The 18,924-nt window shown below is 39.8% G+C and overlaps 1 protein-coding gene across 4 annotated transcripts in view; it reads right to left on the reverse strand.

Annotated features, from left to right (window-relative positions):
• LOC124796427 (PAN2-PAN3 deadenylation complex subunit PAN3) overlaps positions 1–18,924 on the reverse strand; it is a 122,382-nt gene that overhangs the window by 45,428 nt on the left and 58,030 nt on the right. For all 4 annotated transcript variants that reach the window (XM_047260616.1, XM_047260613.1, XM_047260615.1 and 1 more), the window contains exon 8: positions 1,225–1,598. In XM_047260616.1, coding sequence (XP_047116572.1) covers positions 1,225–1,598 — 374 coding nt within the window. The remainder of the gene's footprint in view (positions 1–1,224; positions 1,599–18,924) is intronic.

The raw sequence follows: 18,924 nt of genomic DNA on the forward strand, positions 1-18,924 counted from the left end.
ACTATTTCAGGTTTGCCCTTATCTTCGGCCAGATTATCTTGCATTCTGCCTCAGTATTGATTTCATTAGACATTATGGAGTTTTTATGGTGATAAATGTGCTGTCACTGTTGGGGACTTGCTCAGTCTTTAGGTAGATATTCCAGTCTGAACTGATTATTTCACTACTGTTGATTGTGTTTATTTGTGTTATCATCATTAGTGAGCAACAGTACCTCTGGAAACTTGCTCTGAATGCTTCTGCACCTAATTAATATCTGACTTAAAATTTATTGTCTGGCATACAATAATGCTTGTTCATCTTTTTAAAACCTAAATGAACTACACATGGTTCCTTAAGTACTATATTTAACTGCTTGCCCAATATACAGAAACCCTGAAAACTATCGTGTGCACACTGCACATACTCTTGCTACCTGAGCAGCTACTTAGGACTATATTACCTATTCAGAAGGATCCTACAGTTCCCTACAGCTCCCCATAATGTCAAGAAATCTACACCCAAGATCACCCGTGTATGGACAGGGCCTTCGGTTTAAGTCTTTAGCCCAAATCCAAATCAGATTTAATCATACAAACATAGAAGATCATAATTACAGCATTTTTATGTGATCACTACGCTTTGTCACAATCATTCAAGTGTCTCATGAGCTTGCTTATTCCTCTATAATTATAGCGCAACACTCTGAATATGCGCGTCAGTGTAAACTCACTGACCTCTTTAACACACATTCAAAGCATATGAAAGAGATGGTAATCAAGAGCAATTTCAGGACTTCATGCAAAATATTTCAATACTGCAAATCCAAGTTCTGAAAGTATTTCAAAAGTTAGGCTGGCAGTGTTGGGATGTGCATTGTCCCATGACAAGGAAGAGGCTTTAGATAAGAGAACCCTCTTGTGTGAATTGCTGGTTTCCATTGCCTGGGCATCAAATCTACAACTACTTCAACACTTTGCGAATCTCTCAGAGGTGGAGGTGCCAGAAAATTATGAACTGGAAAATCATTAATAGTATCGTTGACTAAATGTATTAAGTTTCTAATGTATTTTTCAAAAATAAAAAATAATAAACTTATTAAATCTAGGATACAACATAATTACATGCAAAGCATTACTACTCACACTGTTATTGGTGTGGATTGTTACATTACTAAAACGTAACATGCCAACAGTGGTGGTACAAATGTGACCTATAGAGAAAGAAAGTGTAACTGAAATGTACCTGATAATGTGGTATGAGATGCAGTGGGTTTGTAGCTGTAGGGTCAAATGACAATACATCAGCAATGGCAAGACAGCTAAGACGAAGCCTTGATCTGCCTGTTAACAAAATCTTTGTAGGATCAAGTGTTCGACAAGCCAGTCCTGCAGAGTGTATCACTCTCAAAGCTGATGTTAACTGCATGATATAATTCCAGATTACATTTTCAGGAAGTTGTTGGCGTAATAAAGCATTCTTCTGATGACTGTATGGTCGTGGTGCTGATGGGTCTGCTGAGAAGGGATCACAGTAACCATTCACCGGTTCCACTTGTGTGAAATGCTTTACCATCATTGTCTCTGCACCAGGATGGTAATCATAAACGAATATCATTGCTGAAAAATTATAAGAGGAAATGTTTCAGTGAAGAGCTTTTTCCACATTATATACATAAAAAAATGAGTGTCACAGAGGTACAGACAGATAAACAGTCCCTACTATGAAAAGTGGGAATTGTGACAGAAAAATTTTGGTTTGTACAGTTTTTCCCCAGGAGCAAACCAGAAGAAACTGGCAGAAAGAAGAAGTGATGTTAATGAAACCTTAACTCAAATCATATGCATATTGTCTCATGCATTTCACTCACCACATTAATTACCATTTAACATCCTGTTTCTGTACATATTCCAACTTCTTGCCACTATTTTCTACTTGTTTGCTACCTAAAAATGAAAAACAACCTTTGGGTTCTCAAACTGTCATAAGCATGCCTGTTATTAATGGTTTCTAGCATTTAGACACTCATCAGAACTTTTTAAGATTTGAGCCTGTTGATCTGTCCAGCATTTCATAATTAATGGTGCTGCATAGAAACTTGCTATGTAGGAATTAGTAAGAAGTATTGTTCACATAAAAAAAAAACTCTTGCGTGGACACAACGTTTTGTTACATTTCATGCAAGCAAACCATGTCAAGATTGATAATTAGTAGAACATTACTAATGTAATAAGTAGTCCAGATGACCCTAACATTCATTACATTGTTATCTTAGTCTCTAAAATGTGTTTGAATTTGTACGATAAACTACAATGAACCATAAACCAAGTAAATTGATTGTCCAATGACATTAATATTGACTTTGGGCACAGGCAAATGAGTACCAGTATTTTACAAGTAAAACAGTGCTCAAACAGTTCCATTTTCAACTGTGGTAAATATGTATGGTTAAAAAATCATCCTATCTGTCAGGCAGAACTGAGTTTTCAAACTAGCCTCATCACAACAAAGGAAGAAAATTTTCAATTGCTGCATTGTGACTGATGGATTACAACTATATAAACAATAATTACTGGCACACATTTATTTTTTCACTTTCAGAGTGTGATATATCTGGTGATCTCAGAAATTTCAAGGAATAATGTCACGTGAGAAAACAGTATTTTTCAGTGTCACTACTTCACTATATTAATTTGTAGAAATAACCACAAGTGCACTGCACTTGTTTCTCTGACATCACATTCTTATTTAGTAAGTACATGCACAGCCTGACAGGCCACACAATTTACACATGTACAGAAGCAAGAACTAAAAACTATGGGATTACATGATGTTTCTTGTGGCTTCACGATATATGCAACTCTTTTACAGTGATCATTGTCTTCCAATTGTCAGATTTCAGTTTCCCATCTGTGCAATCTTCATCATGAAGACCCCTTAAATTTCTATCATCATTAACATCTTGCATTCATCTTCTAGGTTGTCTTCCACATTCTTCTCATTCAGCTAAGTTCACTTAGAGTCTTTTGGCCATTGGTTATCATCCATTCGTTGGAGGCAGCCAAACCAAGTTTATATTTTGCTTTCTATGGCATTGAGAACAGTGTCTCTATCTCCTATAATTTCCCATATTCTTCCATTTCAGATGTGTTCCATTCTGGAGATGCGACAACTTCTTATCTATAATCATCTTTCTAAGAAATATTTTTATTTAAATAAAGCAAAGATACATCAGTTTCTAAAGTTAGTTTCTTGGTAGACATTACTTTGTGCACAATAGATTGAAATTAACTACTCTTGGTTTTACATTTTATTCATTACCGAGCCCTTATCAAGAATTTCTGAGGAAATTATTTGAGTAAAAAAAGGTCACCGGCATCTTATAATACCACACCATAGCTGGAATATCTTCTCAATAAGGTACATAGATATTATGGTACTCTGAAATTACTCAACAACTACATTTGCAGCGAAAAATGTAGTCACTTAGTACTTCACATTCAGTGCACTTCAGGTCATATATAGTGCTGTACACAAAACTGTGTTTAAAGCTGGAAGAGGAGCCATATAAAACTCCAGCCTGAGATTCATAAATTTCATAAAGTTACAGTGCAGCTCCCTTTGTTGCACTTAAATCCATCCTTGCCCACTATGCTGAATTCAAGCAAGAGTTTTGTGTCTCTCTTTCACATACAGTGTATCAAGTCAGTCACTACCACAAACGAAGTTTATGTTGCACTTATATTGTTCCAGTGTTATCTATGGCTCAATGAGGAAAGACCATCAGATGTTCAATGGAATATTTATCTACAGCATGAGTCACATAAGTCATATCAGTATTAAGATTTAGTTAACATGTACTAACACTAGTACAGAGAAATTCATTTTTTTGTCTCCCAACACAGTGACCTAATTTATGTATTCTATGATGTAATAAACTTAGAAAATCTTGCAAGTTCATAATGAAGTCTTATTTATTACAACATACTTATCTGGATGATGGACACAGATATCGGATGCAAATTCTTCAGCAAGGAAAGTAACCGTGACTTTAAATCTGCATTGTAAGACATTCTATGTAAGATATTCTACGCAATCCTTTCAAAAATTTTTCATTTACGAGGTATGATCAAAAAATTCCAGAAGATTTGTAATTTCGAGCCAATGATGTGTTGGAGCATCATGTGGGTAGCATCCCTGCACAAGCCTGTGTAAAATGTACAACTGCTTGAAGTTTCATTGTTGTATGTATGTTAGTTTTTGTTCACGGCTGTATTGTGTAGAATGTTGTGTGACACAGTTTGTGAATTTCGAGATGGCAGAGTTAGAGGAGCAACATGTCTGCAAAAAAAACCTTTAAATAGACACACCAAATGATGCAAGAAACCTGCTGTGATGAGTGCTCAAGCCACACTTGGTGTTATGAACAGTTCACACAGTTTTAAAATGGCTGGATGGAAGTTAAAGATGACCCTCGTTCAAGATACCCTTCAACATCTACCGACAACACTCATATCAGGAATTTCAACGAAACTGTGCATGCCAATCAAAGACTAACTGTCTGAGAGATTGCAGAAGAATGTAACATTTCAGCTGGGTCATATCATGAAATCGTGATACAGTATCTCTGAATGCATCTGGTTGCTGCCAAGTTTGTCCCATGGCTCACGAGTCAAGACCAGAAAGACCTTTGCCTCGCAATCTGTAAAGTGCTTTTGGATCGCGCAAATGAGAATGAGATGTTTCTTAACAGAATCATAACTGGTGGTGAGATGTGGTTCCACGGTTATGATGTTGAGACCAAGGTTCAGTCTTCACAATGAGTCAGGAAAGTTTCTCCAAGATCAAAAACGGCTCGTCAGATCAGGTCAAATGTCAAAGCCATACTGACAGTTTTCTTTGACTTTGAAGGCTTAGTTCATCATGAATTCGTGCCACAGGAACACACTATTAATTGATGATACTATCTGGACATGTTGCGACACCTGCAAGAATAGGTGAAAAGCAAACAGCCTGCAATGTGGCAAGACAATTCATGGCTCTTAGATCACAATAATGCACCCGCACATTCATCCCAGTTGGTGCATGACTATTGGACAAAAAATGAATTCACTGTGCTTCCTCATCCTCCGTATCCTCCAGAACTGGCCCCTGCAGACTTTTTTATTTACAAAGTTGAAAAACCTGTTGAAAGGTTGAAGACTTGCAACAATATACGAGATAAAAGAAAATGTGCAGATGGCACTTAGCACGATCCAGAAAGCAACACACAAAGACTACTTGCGGAAGTGGAAACAGCATTGGGAGCAGTGTATCAATAGTGAAGGAGAGTATTTCAAAGGAGATCATGCACAAGGTAAGTGTAGAAAAATTTTGTGGACAAAATTCCAGAATTTTTTTAACATAACTCATATTAGTTTTCTTATAGAGGAGCAAGATGGTGGTGACATTTTGCTTCCTATGGTGAAATACATTTATTGGCCAGCTAATCAGCCACCCAATTAACATGAAATCCAACATGGCATGTTATCCGTTAACCCTCTGATGACTCTGGACATGTTAAACTGCTGCTCCTGTTCCGATTTGCTTTAGTTGTGTTTAGGCACATTACCTCGCCAATCCCTTTGTGCTCTGGACATAATTACATGCAGAGCCAAATTTGCTCCTGAAGAGCCTACCAGCTGTTCAACTTTAGGACAGTTCAATCAGATTCCCTGTTTGCATTTTGGGAGGGTATAGAATTAAATTCAAGAATTTTCTCATAAGCATTAAAGGTGTGAAAATTTCTGTACCCTCTTCATCTATAAATGAGCATGTTCTGTATTCTCATCACAATTTTAACAATAATTAAATGGGACACAGATGATTTTATAGATGTTCAGATATTTTTTGTATTTTTATTATTTGATTGAAGGACTCCTTGGGTGGGGTTTGGCATATGGAATTCGACAGCAGAAATCTCTACATCACTGCAGATGCTGCATGGAACTACTATCATCATATGGAGTGGCAAGTAAGACCTCAAAGTGAAGTACTCCACTCCACTACTATGTATTACCGTGGCTGTGCAGGGTAACAATGTTAATGGAAAAAAAATGTGTAAAGCTATTAGTATGAGCCTAGTCACTACCCAGACAGGATGTTTGCACTCACATTTCTGTAGTAAAAGTTCAATATTCGGAAACAGACGAATTATTTCACTCACTTTTTATTGGAAAGTTTGACAGAATAGCTGCAGCAACCAGTGAAACAAAGTTACAAAAAGGGAAGTAGTAGGAATTTGATGGATACTATATGGCTGATAGTTTCGAAACTTCAGAAAGGAGAAGTGGCATGCTGAAAATAAAATAATAATCATTTTAGTTTCTATCTGAGGCACAGAATCACCTTTCATATCACAAAAATGGTGAAGAAAATTGAAGCTGTAACAAGCAGAATAATTCAGACTACAATGTTATGCATGGAAGCACTATTGTACAGTGTTTGAAGTTGAGCAACTCTACAACATATAAAGAACTGAAGACTCATGACCATTTTGAATTTTATTATAAAAGTGAATACTGGACAAATAGTTTCCTTACAAACGTGAGTTGGTGGGTTATTTAACAGGATATTGGAATTCTGTCATTCACTGACATCTTAGTGGAAGCCAAACTAACACTTAACTGAAGCATCAGTAAGTTAACTAATGTTACATGTTTTGAACTTTAAACATTCCTAAAAAAATTATTATTGCTTTCACACAACGTATAAGTGTGAATTTTTCATAGTGAAAGCAAACAATAAGTAGTAGTCAAAGACATTCAACAGTTAGAGCAAAAATTAATAACCACTGTTTCTACATATTTATTGGCCAATACTAACTATAAAGAAGATTTTATGGGAAATTAATACAATTTGGAATGGTCTTGACCTACGAAGAATTAAAAGGTGAACGTCAGAGCTACATACAGAAGCTTCATATGGACTACCTGTTTGACAAGTGAGTAGCTCATTTTCTGGAAAGTGACAACAGAGAGTGTAGTTAGTGCGCTATACCTGTGTGTAGCGCCACTTTGCACCCAACCGTTGGAAACAGTGGGGACAGCCGGAACAGTGGATATCCAGCAACAGTCGAGCTAACACAACTTCCACAAGCAAGCAGTGTGCATGGTCTACGTGAAATCTAATTGGGGTTCGCCTCATCAAAATCCAGTGAGTTCGGTTTCAAAAGTGTGCAGTGTTTTATTAATTTGCCGTTCAATTCATGGTGAGCACGTTAGGAGAATTACAATTTATACAGAGTTTGCTAAATGAATTTAATTGGTTTATGTGAAATTTAGATAAAAGATGTATGTATCATTTACTGTTAGTACCTTCTTAACTACTGTCAATGCCATTTCCGCAACTCTTTCTAATTGTGACTTGTGAGTAGATTGGCGACTGTGGCTCTCATTAAGGGAAATGAAGCATTCAAAACAATTATGCATTTGTTTTCACACCTAACAACAGATACAGACATTGATTTTCTCGATAGACAACAGATGATCTAAAATGGTCAAAAGATTTTCTCAAATAGTTGGAACATAGATGATAAACTGCTTGATTTGAGTTCTCAAGAAAATGTGATGATGGACAGATTAGAAAACATGGTGGCAACAGGATTAAAACATGGGCAAGATTTAGTTGATTGTCTCAGCTTGGTGATAGAATGGTTAGAAAGCAAAGTTGAGCATTTACATACAATTAAATCAGGACAGGACATTCTAGGGAACACAGTGCAATTAGAAAAAAATTAAGAGCAACAGGGGGTAATTCAGACCTAGTCATGACTGACTGATTGCAACAGAGATTTGGTAGAGGATAAACTACATTTCTGTTAACTATTGCACTGCATATGACAAAACATTATTACTGTATGAATACTTCTGGAATAGTAAACAAAATACTGAGAACCTGGAGCAACTTCAAAAAGTGAAAGTAGTTACTTCACATTTTACATACTATTTTAGATCCAATAATACCAGAAGGTCTTTGAGATCTTGTGGCTGTGGACACACTGTGTCCACTGTCTCATGCCCGGCGAGGAATGGCATGTTTTCACAATAGTTGAAAGCTGGTTTACATTCATGGAACTATGTGCCTGTCAAAAAGGGGAAGAGGAAATTAAATTAAGCTTCACAGGTTGACAGCGTAAGTGATGTTACATCAGTGATTATGGTATTGTATCAAATTTACAAAGAACTTTCCAGTATAAGCCTACTTATCAGTATGATGTTGCACCACCTGTGTTCTGGATGTATATACCGATTCAGTTGTGTCCTAAAGCTGTTGTATTTTCTCCTGAGGCAAGCTGACCCACAACTGTTGTAACTCTTTCTTAGTATCCTGGATACTGGCACTGAGAGGGGCTTGATGAGTGAGCTAGTCTCAAGTATGTTCTATCAGATACTGATCTTAGAGGATTGCGCGCCACACAGACAGCTCATAGATACACATGCCATATGTGTACAAGCATTATCATGTTGAAAAATGGTGCCACAATACTGCCCCACGAGAAGTAACACGCAATGATGGATCACGTCTGAGAGACACCATTATACCATCATAGTTTCTTCAATCACTACCAACTGCTCCCTGAAGTCATTCCCGATGGTTCTCCTTACCATGACAAAAGCAATAACACTACCCTGCCTCTTCAAAACACTGGAAGAATGGGACCTCTTCCCCGGTCACCACCACACTCGCCGATATTTGTTATCCAGGTTAGAGCAGAATCGTGATTCTCTTGTGATACTATGTTATATCACTCATCAGTAGTTTATACTTTCCGGCCATGACACCACTTCAAACACAGTCATTTGTGTTATGTTAATGGCAGCCTAAGAATGGGACAGTAACTGCACAGTCCTCCTCCTCCTTGTCAGTCTCTGACCAATAATGCAGAATGACACAGAATGTTGTAGGGAGTTCTCGGAGGGCAAGTGTGAATGTGATAGGGCTGCACTGTGTTTGGTGCACAACATGATGACCCTCACTTGTGGTGTTCTTATGTGTAAACTGTAAACTTGTCAATGATTATGCTTTCCCTAACGCTCCTTCGCAGTCCAATACTAGGCCGCTCTCACATTCAAATGTCCCACAAATCTGGATATTGCACAATTCGATTATCCAGCTACATGGACAGCACAAAGAGGTTCTTTTGAAAGTCCATTAGGTACTGAAAATGCTGTCTCAGTCAAGTATGCAGCAGCTCCATCTCCTTCACAGTGATCACTTGGCATCTGACACTGTTTACACCCCTTATGTACCTTGACGAGCCTGGTAACAAAACTGCACACAAGAAACACTAAAGCACTGTTTGGCCATTCTACGTGTCACAGAAAATTACAACTCTAGTCACTGAGATATCCACTGATGGTATACATGTTTATGAAGTTACACTGAAATGTCTTCTGGGTGCATCACATTTTTGACAGGTAGTGTATATCCTTTCAAAAAGTGCTATGCAAATATTGTAATAGACAAATTGAAGGATCAATATCTTAAGATTACAGGGAAATCCAGTAAGTGAACTTGGATGACTGCAGACCCTATTGTCTAATTAAGCATTCCTAGTGAGTAGAAATGATTGAGAAATTTGAGAGGTGGCTGAATGATTTGCCCAATTCAGTTACAAAACTCATGCCTACAAAGGTAGTAGGATGGCAGCCTGAGGGACTACCACTTCTAAAATGAGTACACTGGCCTTTGGATGAAGCTGATACAGAAAACAAATATTAAGAATTATTTACTGAAAGGGGGGGGGGGAGAGAGAGAGAGAGAGAGAATTGTGGCCTTGGAACCACCTTTAATGGGCAAGGACCAATAGTGGTATATATTGGTGAAGTGTACAGGAATAGAGACTCTTGGAGAGACTGCATATAATTACCATGGTCTTAGTACTTTATTCCCTCTTTGTGGCGAAGTATCTTTTTCCTTGTTGCATGGAAGCACCAATTCGCTTGTTGGAATTTAGTTCATGCAGAAGAATTACTAGAAATGTAACGTTAGTACTAGAAATGCTGCAGGTGAACATTCTCTGGGAGTCTTCTCCTATGAGAGCCATGCTCTAAATTAATGACTGTGTCCGTGCCCTCATGTTTTCAGATTAAGGTGACTTATGCATGATTTTCTTCATTCTTGCAGAGGGATTTTGTAGGCTTGATTTACTAAATGTTGACAGCTGGTAAGAGTTCGTATTGTTTTCTATGTGGTAACATTAATATGGTACAGATTTTGTACCACGGGCATTTGTATAGTTTGGAATTTTCCGAATAATAATATGATTTGGTTTGTATACCTTTCTAAGTGTGGTTAGCTTAATTATACAATGGAAAATCCAGGATGGAATGTAACAATACTTTGAGAAAGTTGCCACTCACCATATAGCGGAGATGCTGAGTTGCATATATGCACAACAGTCCACTTTCTAGTCTGGTTCATATGCCGAACGGAATAATAATCAAGTGGAATGAAAGTAGTCCTTAAAACTGTTATTTGCATGTAGATGACATCCCATATATATTCAGATGTTTGTTTTGTATTTTTACTATTTATTTGAGGTACTCCTTGGATGGCGTGCGGCTGTTGGAACTCAACAGTGGACATCCCTGCGTCACAGCAGGTCCTGTTGGAGCCACTAGTGCCGTATGTAGTCCCAAGGAAGGTCTCAAAGTATTCCATTATGATTTACTTCCGTGGACATGCAAGATGATAATGTTCACAAAGGAAAGGATAAAAATTTATGTAAGGCAGTTAGTATGAGCTTAGCTACCCTCCAAGCAAGATGTTTGTACACATGTGTGTGTAATAAAAGTACACTGACATTCAGAAACAAAAAAACTGTTTTACTTGATGAAAGTCAGCAAAATATGTAAGCAGTAAATCACTATTGCTGTGGATTTCACTACTGGAAATGGTGAAAACCCAAGTTGCATCAATTAGAAAAATACAAAAAAGGAGAAGATTTTCGACTTTGATGGATAGTAATGTGGCTGCTGGTTTTGAAATTTTGGAAAAGTTACATATTGAAAATCACCTACTCATCATCTTAGTTTCGACTCTGAAGCTCAGTTTGATGCTCTGACCTAGTGGTGCTGTTTTGATCTTCATTTTTGGTTACTGGTTGTTGACCAAGATTCTCTTCTGTAAAGTAAAACGCATGCCACTGTGGTTGTATATAGGAAGAAATCATAGACTTTGGGAGACTCTAAATAGATATGATTGTGAGAATGAAGTCACTGACAGCACTAATAGTCGTGACTCTTTGGAAGAATCTCAGAGTAAAAGTTCTGACCTAGAGCATCTGTATTTCAGCACTTTCTGTAGGCACTTGCCAAACCAGCTTCAGCATGCAAGTTGAGATTGGGGCATTTTTCCTGATAACTATAACAAAAAATCTGATTAAAGCTGTAGCAGACGAAACCAATAGAATTTATGTATACTCCAAGGCAAATACACCTACATCAGTGTATTCTCAAATGTCCAGATGGAAAAGAATGATATCCTAGGAACTGTGTTCCTTCATTAATATTTGTGTCTGCTCAAGGCTAAGTTAAAATGTTGAAAATTAGTGACTACTGATCTAGAGACATGCTCCTGAACACTTCAGTTCTTGGCAAAATTATATCCACACACCATTTTTGGTCAATTATGAAAATGCTTCAGTTTAGTGACAGCTCTAGCAGTAACTAAGGAAACTGGTTATCCAAAACTACGAAAACTCTACAAAATTCATACAGCATTCCAGAGTGCATTTCAACAACATGGAAAGTTCTGCACTGATGAAAGCCCATTGTTGTTAAATGGGAAATTATCTTTCAAAACAGCATATTCTGTTCCAATAAAGTAGGTCTGGCATAAAAAAAACTGTGCTATGCAGCTGTAGGACTGATTAGGACAAATAATGAAAATTGGCTTCATCAATTTGGGAAAAACTGGTAACATAGATGAAACAATCAATAAACCACATTTAGAATGGGGACACACTATCCTGGCAACTGGTATTCAAGCCAAGACTGTTCCTCTGGCTTCCTAACCATGGATCATTATCATGTGGCGCTGTTCATAAGAACAGGCACAACATGCCAAAAAGTATAGCACAAATTGAAACAAGGAGAAATCCAGTTTATGTTCACTGATACTATGTTAGCTACGAACAAGACACACACACACACACACACACACACACACACACACACACACACACACACACAAAAAAAATATTTTCTGTCATCTTACTTTCTCTTTCTGTTTGTGCAAGTAGTTTCACTTTGTATTCACCTTCTTTTTACCGTAATCTACCATACAATTTTATCCTCCCTATATATACTCAATAATACGTAACCCACTTCCAAACCATAACCAAAAAATTTTTTTTCCGCTTTCAACACTACCGCTGCTATAAAATGCACCTTTCCCAGTTCACAAACAGTTCCTTTCACCTATCAAACAATCATTTCGGGTAGTTTCACAACTTTTGCTTTATTTCCATTTCCGTTTTTCCCACATCACTAATCATTTTTAGCTGCTCCCCACAGGTTTTAGCGTGATTATTTCTTCGTCAGACAATTGTTAGCCTCATTTTCATAATCTGCCACCACAAAAGCACTCCTTTTAATACATTTACACACAGTTTTTTCGAAATTTTCCCAAATTTCTCCACCCTTTAACATGTTTTGGCGGCAACACAACCACCTAACCTTTGTGCACATCGTTGTTTACCAACCCAAGTTCACCACAGAATCAACACAGCTCAGCTTTAACCAACACTTTTTCGACTTTTTTCACACCAGATCTCCAGTTGCTTTCTAGTTCACCTTTATCTCTCCCCATATATTTTTATTTTCATTTTCATTTCAGCCTCATGTTACACTTTCCACCTTCTAATACCATGTCACCCTCACAACATCCCCACAACGACCCCATTAAGTTTTATTTACATTCCCTCCGCAAACATGCCTTCGCCCTAGCCAGATTACGCCCGCCTAATCCTTCACCTACACATCAACTCAGCCAATGAACACACCCATCAACTATTATCCTTAATAAAAGTCCTCAATCTTTCCTCTCCCACATCCACACCGGCTGTTCAGAGCATCCTCCTACAGGCCAACCGCAAATTAGAACAGCATGCCACCCTACACCTCAAAAAATATCCAATCTCCTGGTTTCCCACCTCCAGAAAGGCAACTCACTCACCCTCCACAACCTTTCCAGCAAACCTCAACCTTCTCTCATTGCACACAGACCCAATCTCTCCCATCTACTCAATCTCCCACTTCCAGCTCCACTCCCCCCAAAATTCTAATCAACACAATCTGGAACCACAACACCCTAATTCAGTAGTTAACCTTTCCTCCAAACCTCTCTCCCAATCCGAAACCTCTGTCCTATCCAAAGGCCTCACCTTCAGCCCTACTACCAGATTCAACCACACAGCCCTCGTCAAAGATTTACTGTCCTACACTCGTACTCTCTGCTGGAAATATCACTTTGCCACGAAGAAAAATAATCCTAATCCTACTCCCAATGATCCAACTCCCCAAGACACTATCCAAATTGAACCCTACCTGGAACAGTTCCGTCCTCCATCACAGCGGGACCCACCTCCTCTTCCTCAAAATCACCCTCTCCAAACCTTCCAGGAATTTCTCACTTCCAGCCTTGCCTCTCAATCTTTCTTGAAAAACCTTAATCCTACTCCCAACATTACCACAGCTGAAGCCCAAGCTATCCGTGATCTGAAAGCTGACCGATCCATCGTCATTCTTCCGGCTGACAAGGGTTCCAAGACCGTGGTACTTGATCATCTGGAGTATGTGGCTGAGGGACTGTGTCAGCTTTCAGACAACACTACATACAAAGTTTGCCAAGGTAATCCCATTTCTGATGTCCAGGCGGAGCTTCAAGGAATCCTCAGAACCTTAGGCCCCCTACAAAACCTTTCACCTGACTCCTTCAACCTCCTGACCCCACCGACATCCCGCACCCCTACCTTCTACCTACTTCCTAAAATTCACAAACCCAAACATCCCGGCCGCCTCATTGTAGCTGGTTACCAAGCCCCCACAGAACGTATCTCTGCCTACGTAGATCAACACCTTCAACCCATTACATGCAGTCTCCCATCCCTCATCAATGACAACAACCACTTTCTCGAACGCCTGGAATCCTTACACAATCTGTTACCCCCAGAAACCATCCTTGTAACCATTGATGCCACTTCCCTATACACAAATATCCCGCACGTCCAGGGCCTCGCTGCGTTGGAGCACTTCCTTTCACGCCAATCACCTGCCACCCTCCCAAAAACCTCTTTCCTCATCACCTTAGCCAGCTTCATCCTAACTCACAACTTCTTCTCTTTTGAAGGCCAGACATACCAACCATTAAAGGGAACAGCCATGGGTACCAGGATGGCCCCCTCATACGCCAACCTATTTATGGGTCACTTAGAGAAAGCCTTCTTGGTTACCCAGGCCTGCCAACCCAAAGTTTGGTACAGATTTATTGATGATATCTTCATGATCTGGACTCACAGTGAAGAACAACTCCAGAATTTCCTTTCCAACCTCAACTCCTTTGGTTCCATCAGATTCACCTGGTCCTACTCCACATCCCATGCCACTTTCCTCGGCGTTGACCTCCATCTGTCCAATGGCCAGCTTCACACATCCGTTCACATCAAACCCACCAACAAGCAACAGTACCTCCAGTATGACAGCTGCCACCCATTCCATATCAAACGGTCCCTTCCCTACAGCTTAGGTCTTCATGGCAAATGAATCTGCTGTAACCCCGAATCCCTGAACCATTGCACCAACAACCTGACAACAGCTTTCGCATCCCGCAATTATCCTCCCGACCTGGTACAGAAGCAAATAACCAGAGCCACTTCCTCATCCCCTCAAACCCAGAACCTCCCACAGAAGAACCACAAAAGTGCCCCACTTGTGACAGGATACTTTCTGGGACTGGATCATACTCTGATCCCAGCAGGGATACGACTTCCTCAAATCCTGCCCTGAAATGAGATCCATCCTTCATGAAATCCTCCCCACTCCACCAAGAGTGTCTTTCCGCCGTCCACCTAACCTTCGTAACCTCTTGGTTCATCCCTATGAAATCCCCAAACCACCTTCCCTACCCTCGTAACCGCCCCCAGTGTTAGACCTGTCCCATGCACCCTCCCACCACCACCTACTACAGTCCTGTAACCCAGAAGGTGTACACGATCAAAGGCAGAGCCATGTGTGAAAGCACCCATGTGATTTACCAATTGACATGCCTACACTGTGAAGCTTTCTATGTGGGAATGACCAGCAACAAACTGTCCATTTGCATGAACGGACACAGGCAGACAGTGTTTGTTGGTAATGAGAATCACCCTGTGGCTAAACATGCCTTGGTGCGTGGCCAGCACATCTTGGCACAGTGTTACACCATCCGGGTTATCTGGATACTTCCCACTGACACCAACCTATCAGAACTCCGGAGACGGGAACTTGGCCTTCAATATATCCTCTCTTCCCGTTACCCACCTGGCCTGAACCTCTGCTAATTTCAAGTTGCCGCAGCTCATACCTCACCTGTCATACAACAACATCTTTGCCTCTGTACTTCCGCCTCGACTGACATCTCTGCCCAACCTCTTTGCATTTACATATGCCTGCCTGTGTCTGTATATGTGCGGATGGGGGTGTGTGTGTGTGTGTGTGTGTGTGTGTGTGTGTGTGTGTGTGTGCACGCACACACACACACACACACACACGGACATGGACTTATGCAACTCACAGTGACTACTGTCTCTGGCTGCCAAGTCCAAACTCCACTTTTGGCTGAAAGCTTATTTGCTTCAGTCTTTTGTTGTGTCTGTGTGTGACTCAACATCTCCACTATATGGCTTAGAACGTTCTTTTCCTACATAATGTGCATTTGAATTTTAAACAGCATGCTCTTCATGAAACAGTAACAAGACAAAAAAATGCCAATTTCAGATTTTCATCTATCTTTGGTAAGAGAACATGCCGCAGATAAGAGGAAAGTTAGCAGAGGAAGTAGCTCTGGTGATGAGAATCCTCTATCATTTACTGGGATGCATTTTCCAAATGTTCTTAAAGAGTGAACCCTTGAAGGTACCCAATGAGCAGAAGCATAGTTTGCTTTAAAAAAAAAGTGTACTGAGAAGCCATGTACAAATGCAAAACACGCAATATATCAATGTGTACTGTGCCAAAAATCGGGGATTATGGGAAAACGAGAAAAAAATTAACCGTCACTGACTGCATATGAATATCTATTGAGCATATGCAGCTCAAAAATTAAAAAAACAGTGCACAGTGAGTTACTGAAAAAGAATCGTACACAATAGTCTATTTCTGACGCTCAACAATTATTTGGACACCAATGAAAATTACTTGTCAACACTGATTATTTCACTTAGAAGGAAGCTACAGAAATTTAATCAGGGCCATGAGCTTGAACTATAATGGTAAACTCATAATGAGTTTCCCAGCACGCAGTCTTTCGTACAAAACAGTTTACGAAAGAGTTATTAAGCAAGCCCAGATAAACCGAGTTGGTTGGCCATTTTGTATTGCACTGCAGTAACAAGAATATAGAGCAAATCCAAAAGCAGGACTGTCAATGAAGTACAATGTGTATCACTGAAATCATATGTATTACAAAAACCAATGTACAGCCAAAACACAATTGAACTCTTGGACAGAGTGTACATGTATTTATAGAAACACAGAACATTGTAAGAGTATATAAATATTGTAAACATTAGAAATTTCAAGAAGCTTCCAGAATCAATAAATACTAAATGACAAATAAATATGGGTGCTCGGGTTTGAACTGGCGGCCCACGGCATACCAGATTCTTACTGCTTCACCACACTGTATGCAGCACAACTTGCAGTAGTATTCTAGAGTGTTTATTTCCTAAGTTACATACTAAAAACTAAAAATCATGCTTTGTTGCACCAAAGGAAGCTCAGTTTTTGACAGTCAACCATTTTCAATTCAAAAGAAATGATTCAAAATTAAAGAAACACTATGATTAGCTACCACACAGGATGATTACACAAGTGCCTTATTAGAACTGCTAGCATAGTGTATTATCATAAGTAGACAACCTACCTGTCCCTGACTAAGTTCTCAGTACGCAGTAGCCCAAGGACCAATTTCTACAAAGTTACCAAACAACTTTCATCAAAATATTCAACGAAGTGGAGTGAAGAAGTTTGTACTGTGATTTACAGTAAAGACTGATGTAACAGAGTAGGATGACAGAGGGCCAGTGGATCTCTTATTCCTATAAACTCCCTAACATGATGATTGGACCTACAAGAACACCTTAAAGTAAGCTGTGCTAGTTTTTATTCTTTCTTTCTTAAGTTAATACTGTGAACAATCCTTGAAAAAAGAACAGGTGCCAAGGATCACATGTAAGAACGAAAACCGAACTACTTTGTTGAATCTGAAGAAGCACATTGCTTCCTTCATAAGCCATAATATCTTACTGAATATTACTAAAAATACGTAATTCTTAACTGAGAAAACAATTTTAGAGTGAGTTTGTGCAGTAAACCAAATGCAGAGAATCTTCAAAGTCAAAAACTAATTCTCCAAATAGCTATAACTAATGTACTGTCCTATATTTGTAGTATCTACATTGAACAGTCTCAGAGCGACAGCAGACAGAATTATCATTACGTGCTCCAGAAAATATTCATCAGAGAGTGAGGCAGAACTAGCAGGTTACTCACTCCCCGATAGCAGACAGAGAATGAGCCACTTAATGAACGTAGCCAGACTGCCGGTGATAATGAAACAGTCAACACAGGAATAGCAAGAACATTCACAGCACTCAGAAGGTTAGAAGATTACTTTTCTCCTTCCTTTGTTAAGGATATTAACTAGATATTAACTGAAAGCAACTAACATTTTGTGTGTTGTGTGAAGATACTGCTTGAAGGGCAGATGTTGAGTAACTCTTTCTTTCTGATGCACTGCCTGTATTTGCAGTATCTGCACTGAACAGCCTTTGTCCGAATATGAATATGCAACATCTATGGATTGAACATCAGCGTCCAAGCCACTCTAACATTACAAAGGTTGCGGTAAAAGCAAAATACACTCCTGGAAATTGAAATAAGAACACCGTGAATTCATTGTCCCAGGAAGGGGAAACTTTATTGACACATTCCTGGGGTCAGATACATCACATGATCACACTGACAGAACCACAGGCACATAGACACAGGCAACAGAGCATGCACAATGTCGGCACTAGTACAGTGTATATCCACCTTTCGCAGCAATGCAGGCTGCTATTCTCCCATGGAGACGATCGTACAGATGCTGGATGTAGTCCTGTAGAACGGCTTGCCATGCCATTTCCACCTGGCGCCTCAGTTGGACCAGCGTTCGTGCTGGACGTGCAGACCGCATGAGACGACGCTTCATCCAGTCCCAAACATGCTCAATGGGGGACAGATCCGGAGATCTTGCTGGCCAGGGTAGTTGACTTACACCTTCTAGAGCACGTTGAGTGGCACGGGATACATGCGGACGTGCATTGTCCTGTTGGAACAGCAAGTTCCCTTGCCGGTCTAGGAATGGTAGAACGATGGGTTCGATGACGGTTTGGATGTACCGTGCACTATTCAGTATCCCCTCGACGATCACCAGTGGTGTACGGCCAGTGTAGGAGATCGCTCCCCACACCATGATGCCGGGTGTTGGCCCTGTGTGCCTCGGTCATATGCAGTCCTGATTGTGGCGCTCACCTGCACGGCGCCAAACACGCATACGACCATCATTGGCACCAAGGCAGAAGCGACTCTCATCGCTGAAGACGACACGTCTCCATTCGTCCCTCCATTCACGCCTGTCGCGACACCACTGGAGGCGGGC

This window comes from Schistocerca piceifrons, chromosome 4, assembly GCF_021461385.2.
Source record: "Schistocerca piceifrons isolate TAMUIC-IGC-003096 chromosome 4, iqSchPice1.1, whole genome shotgun sequence".
In the NCBI taxonomy this organism is placed as follows: Eukaryota; Metazoa; Arthropoda; class Insecta; order Orthoptera; family Acrididae; genus Schistocerca; species Schistocerca piceifrons.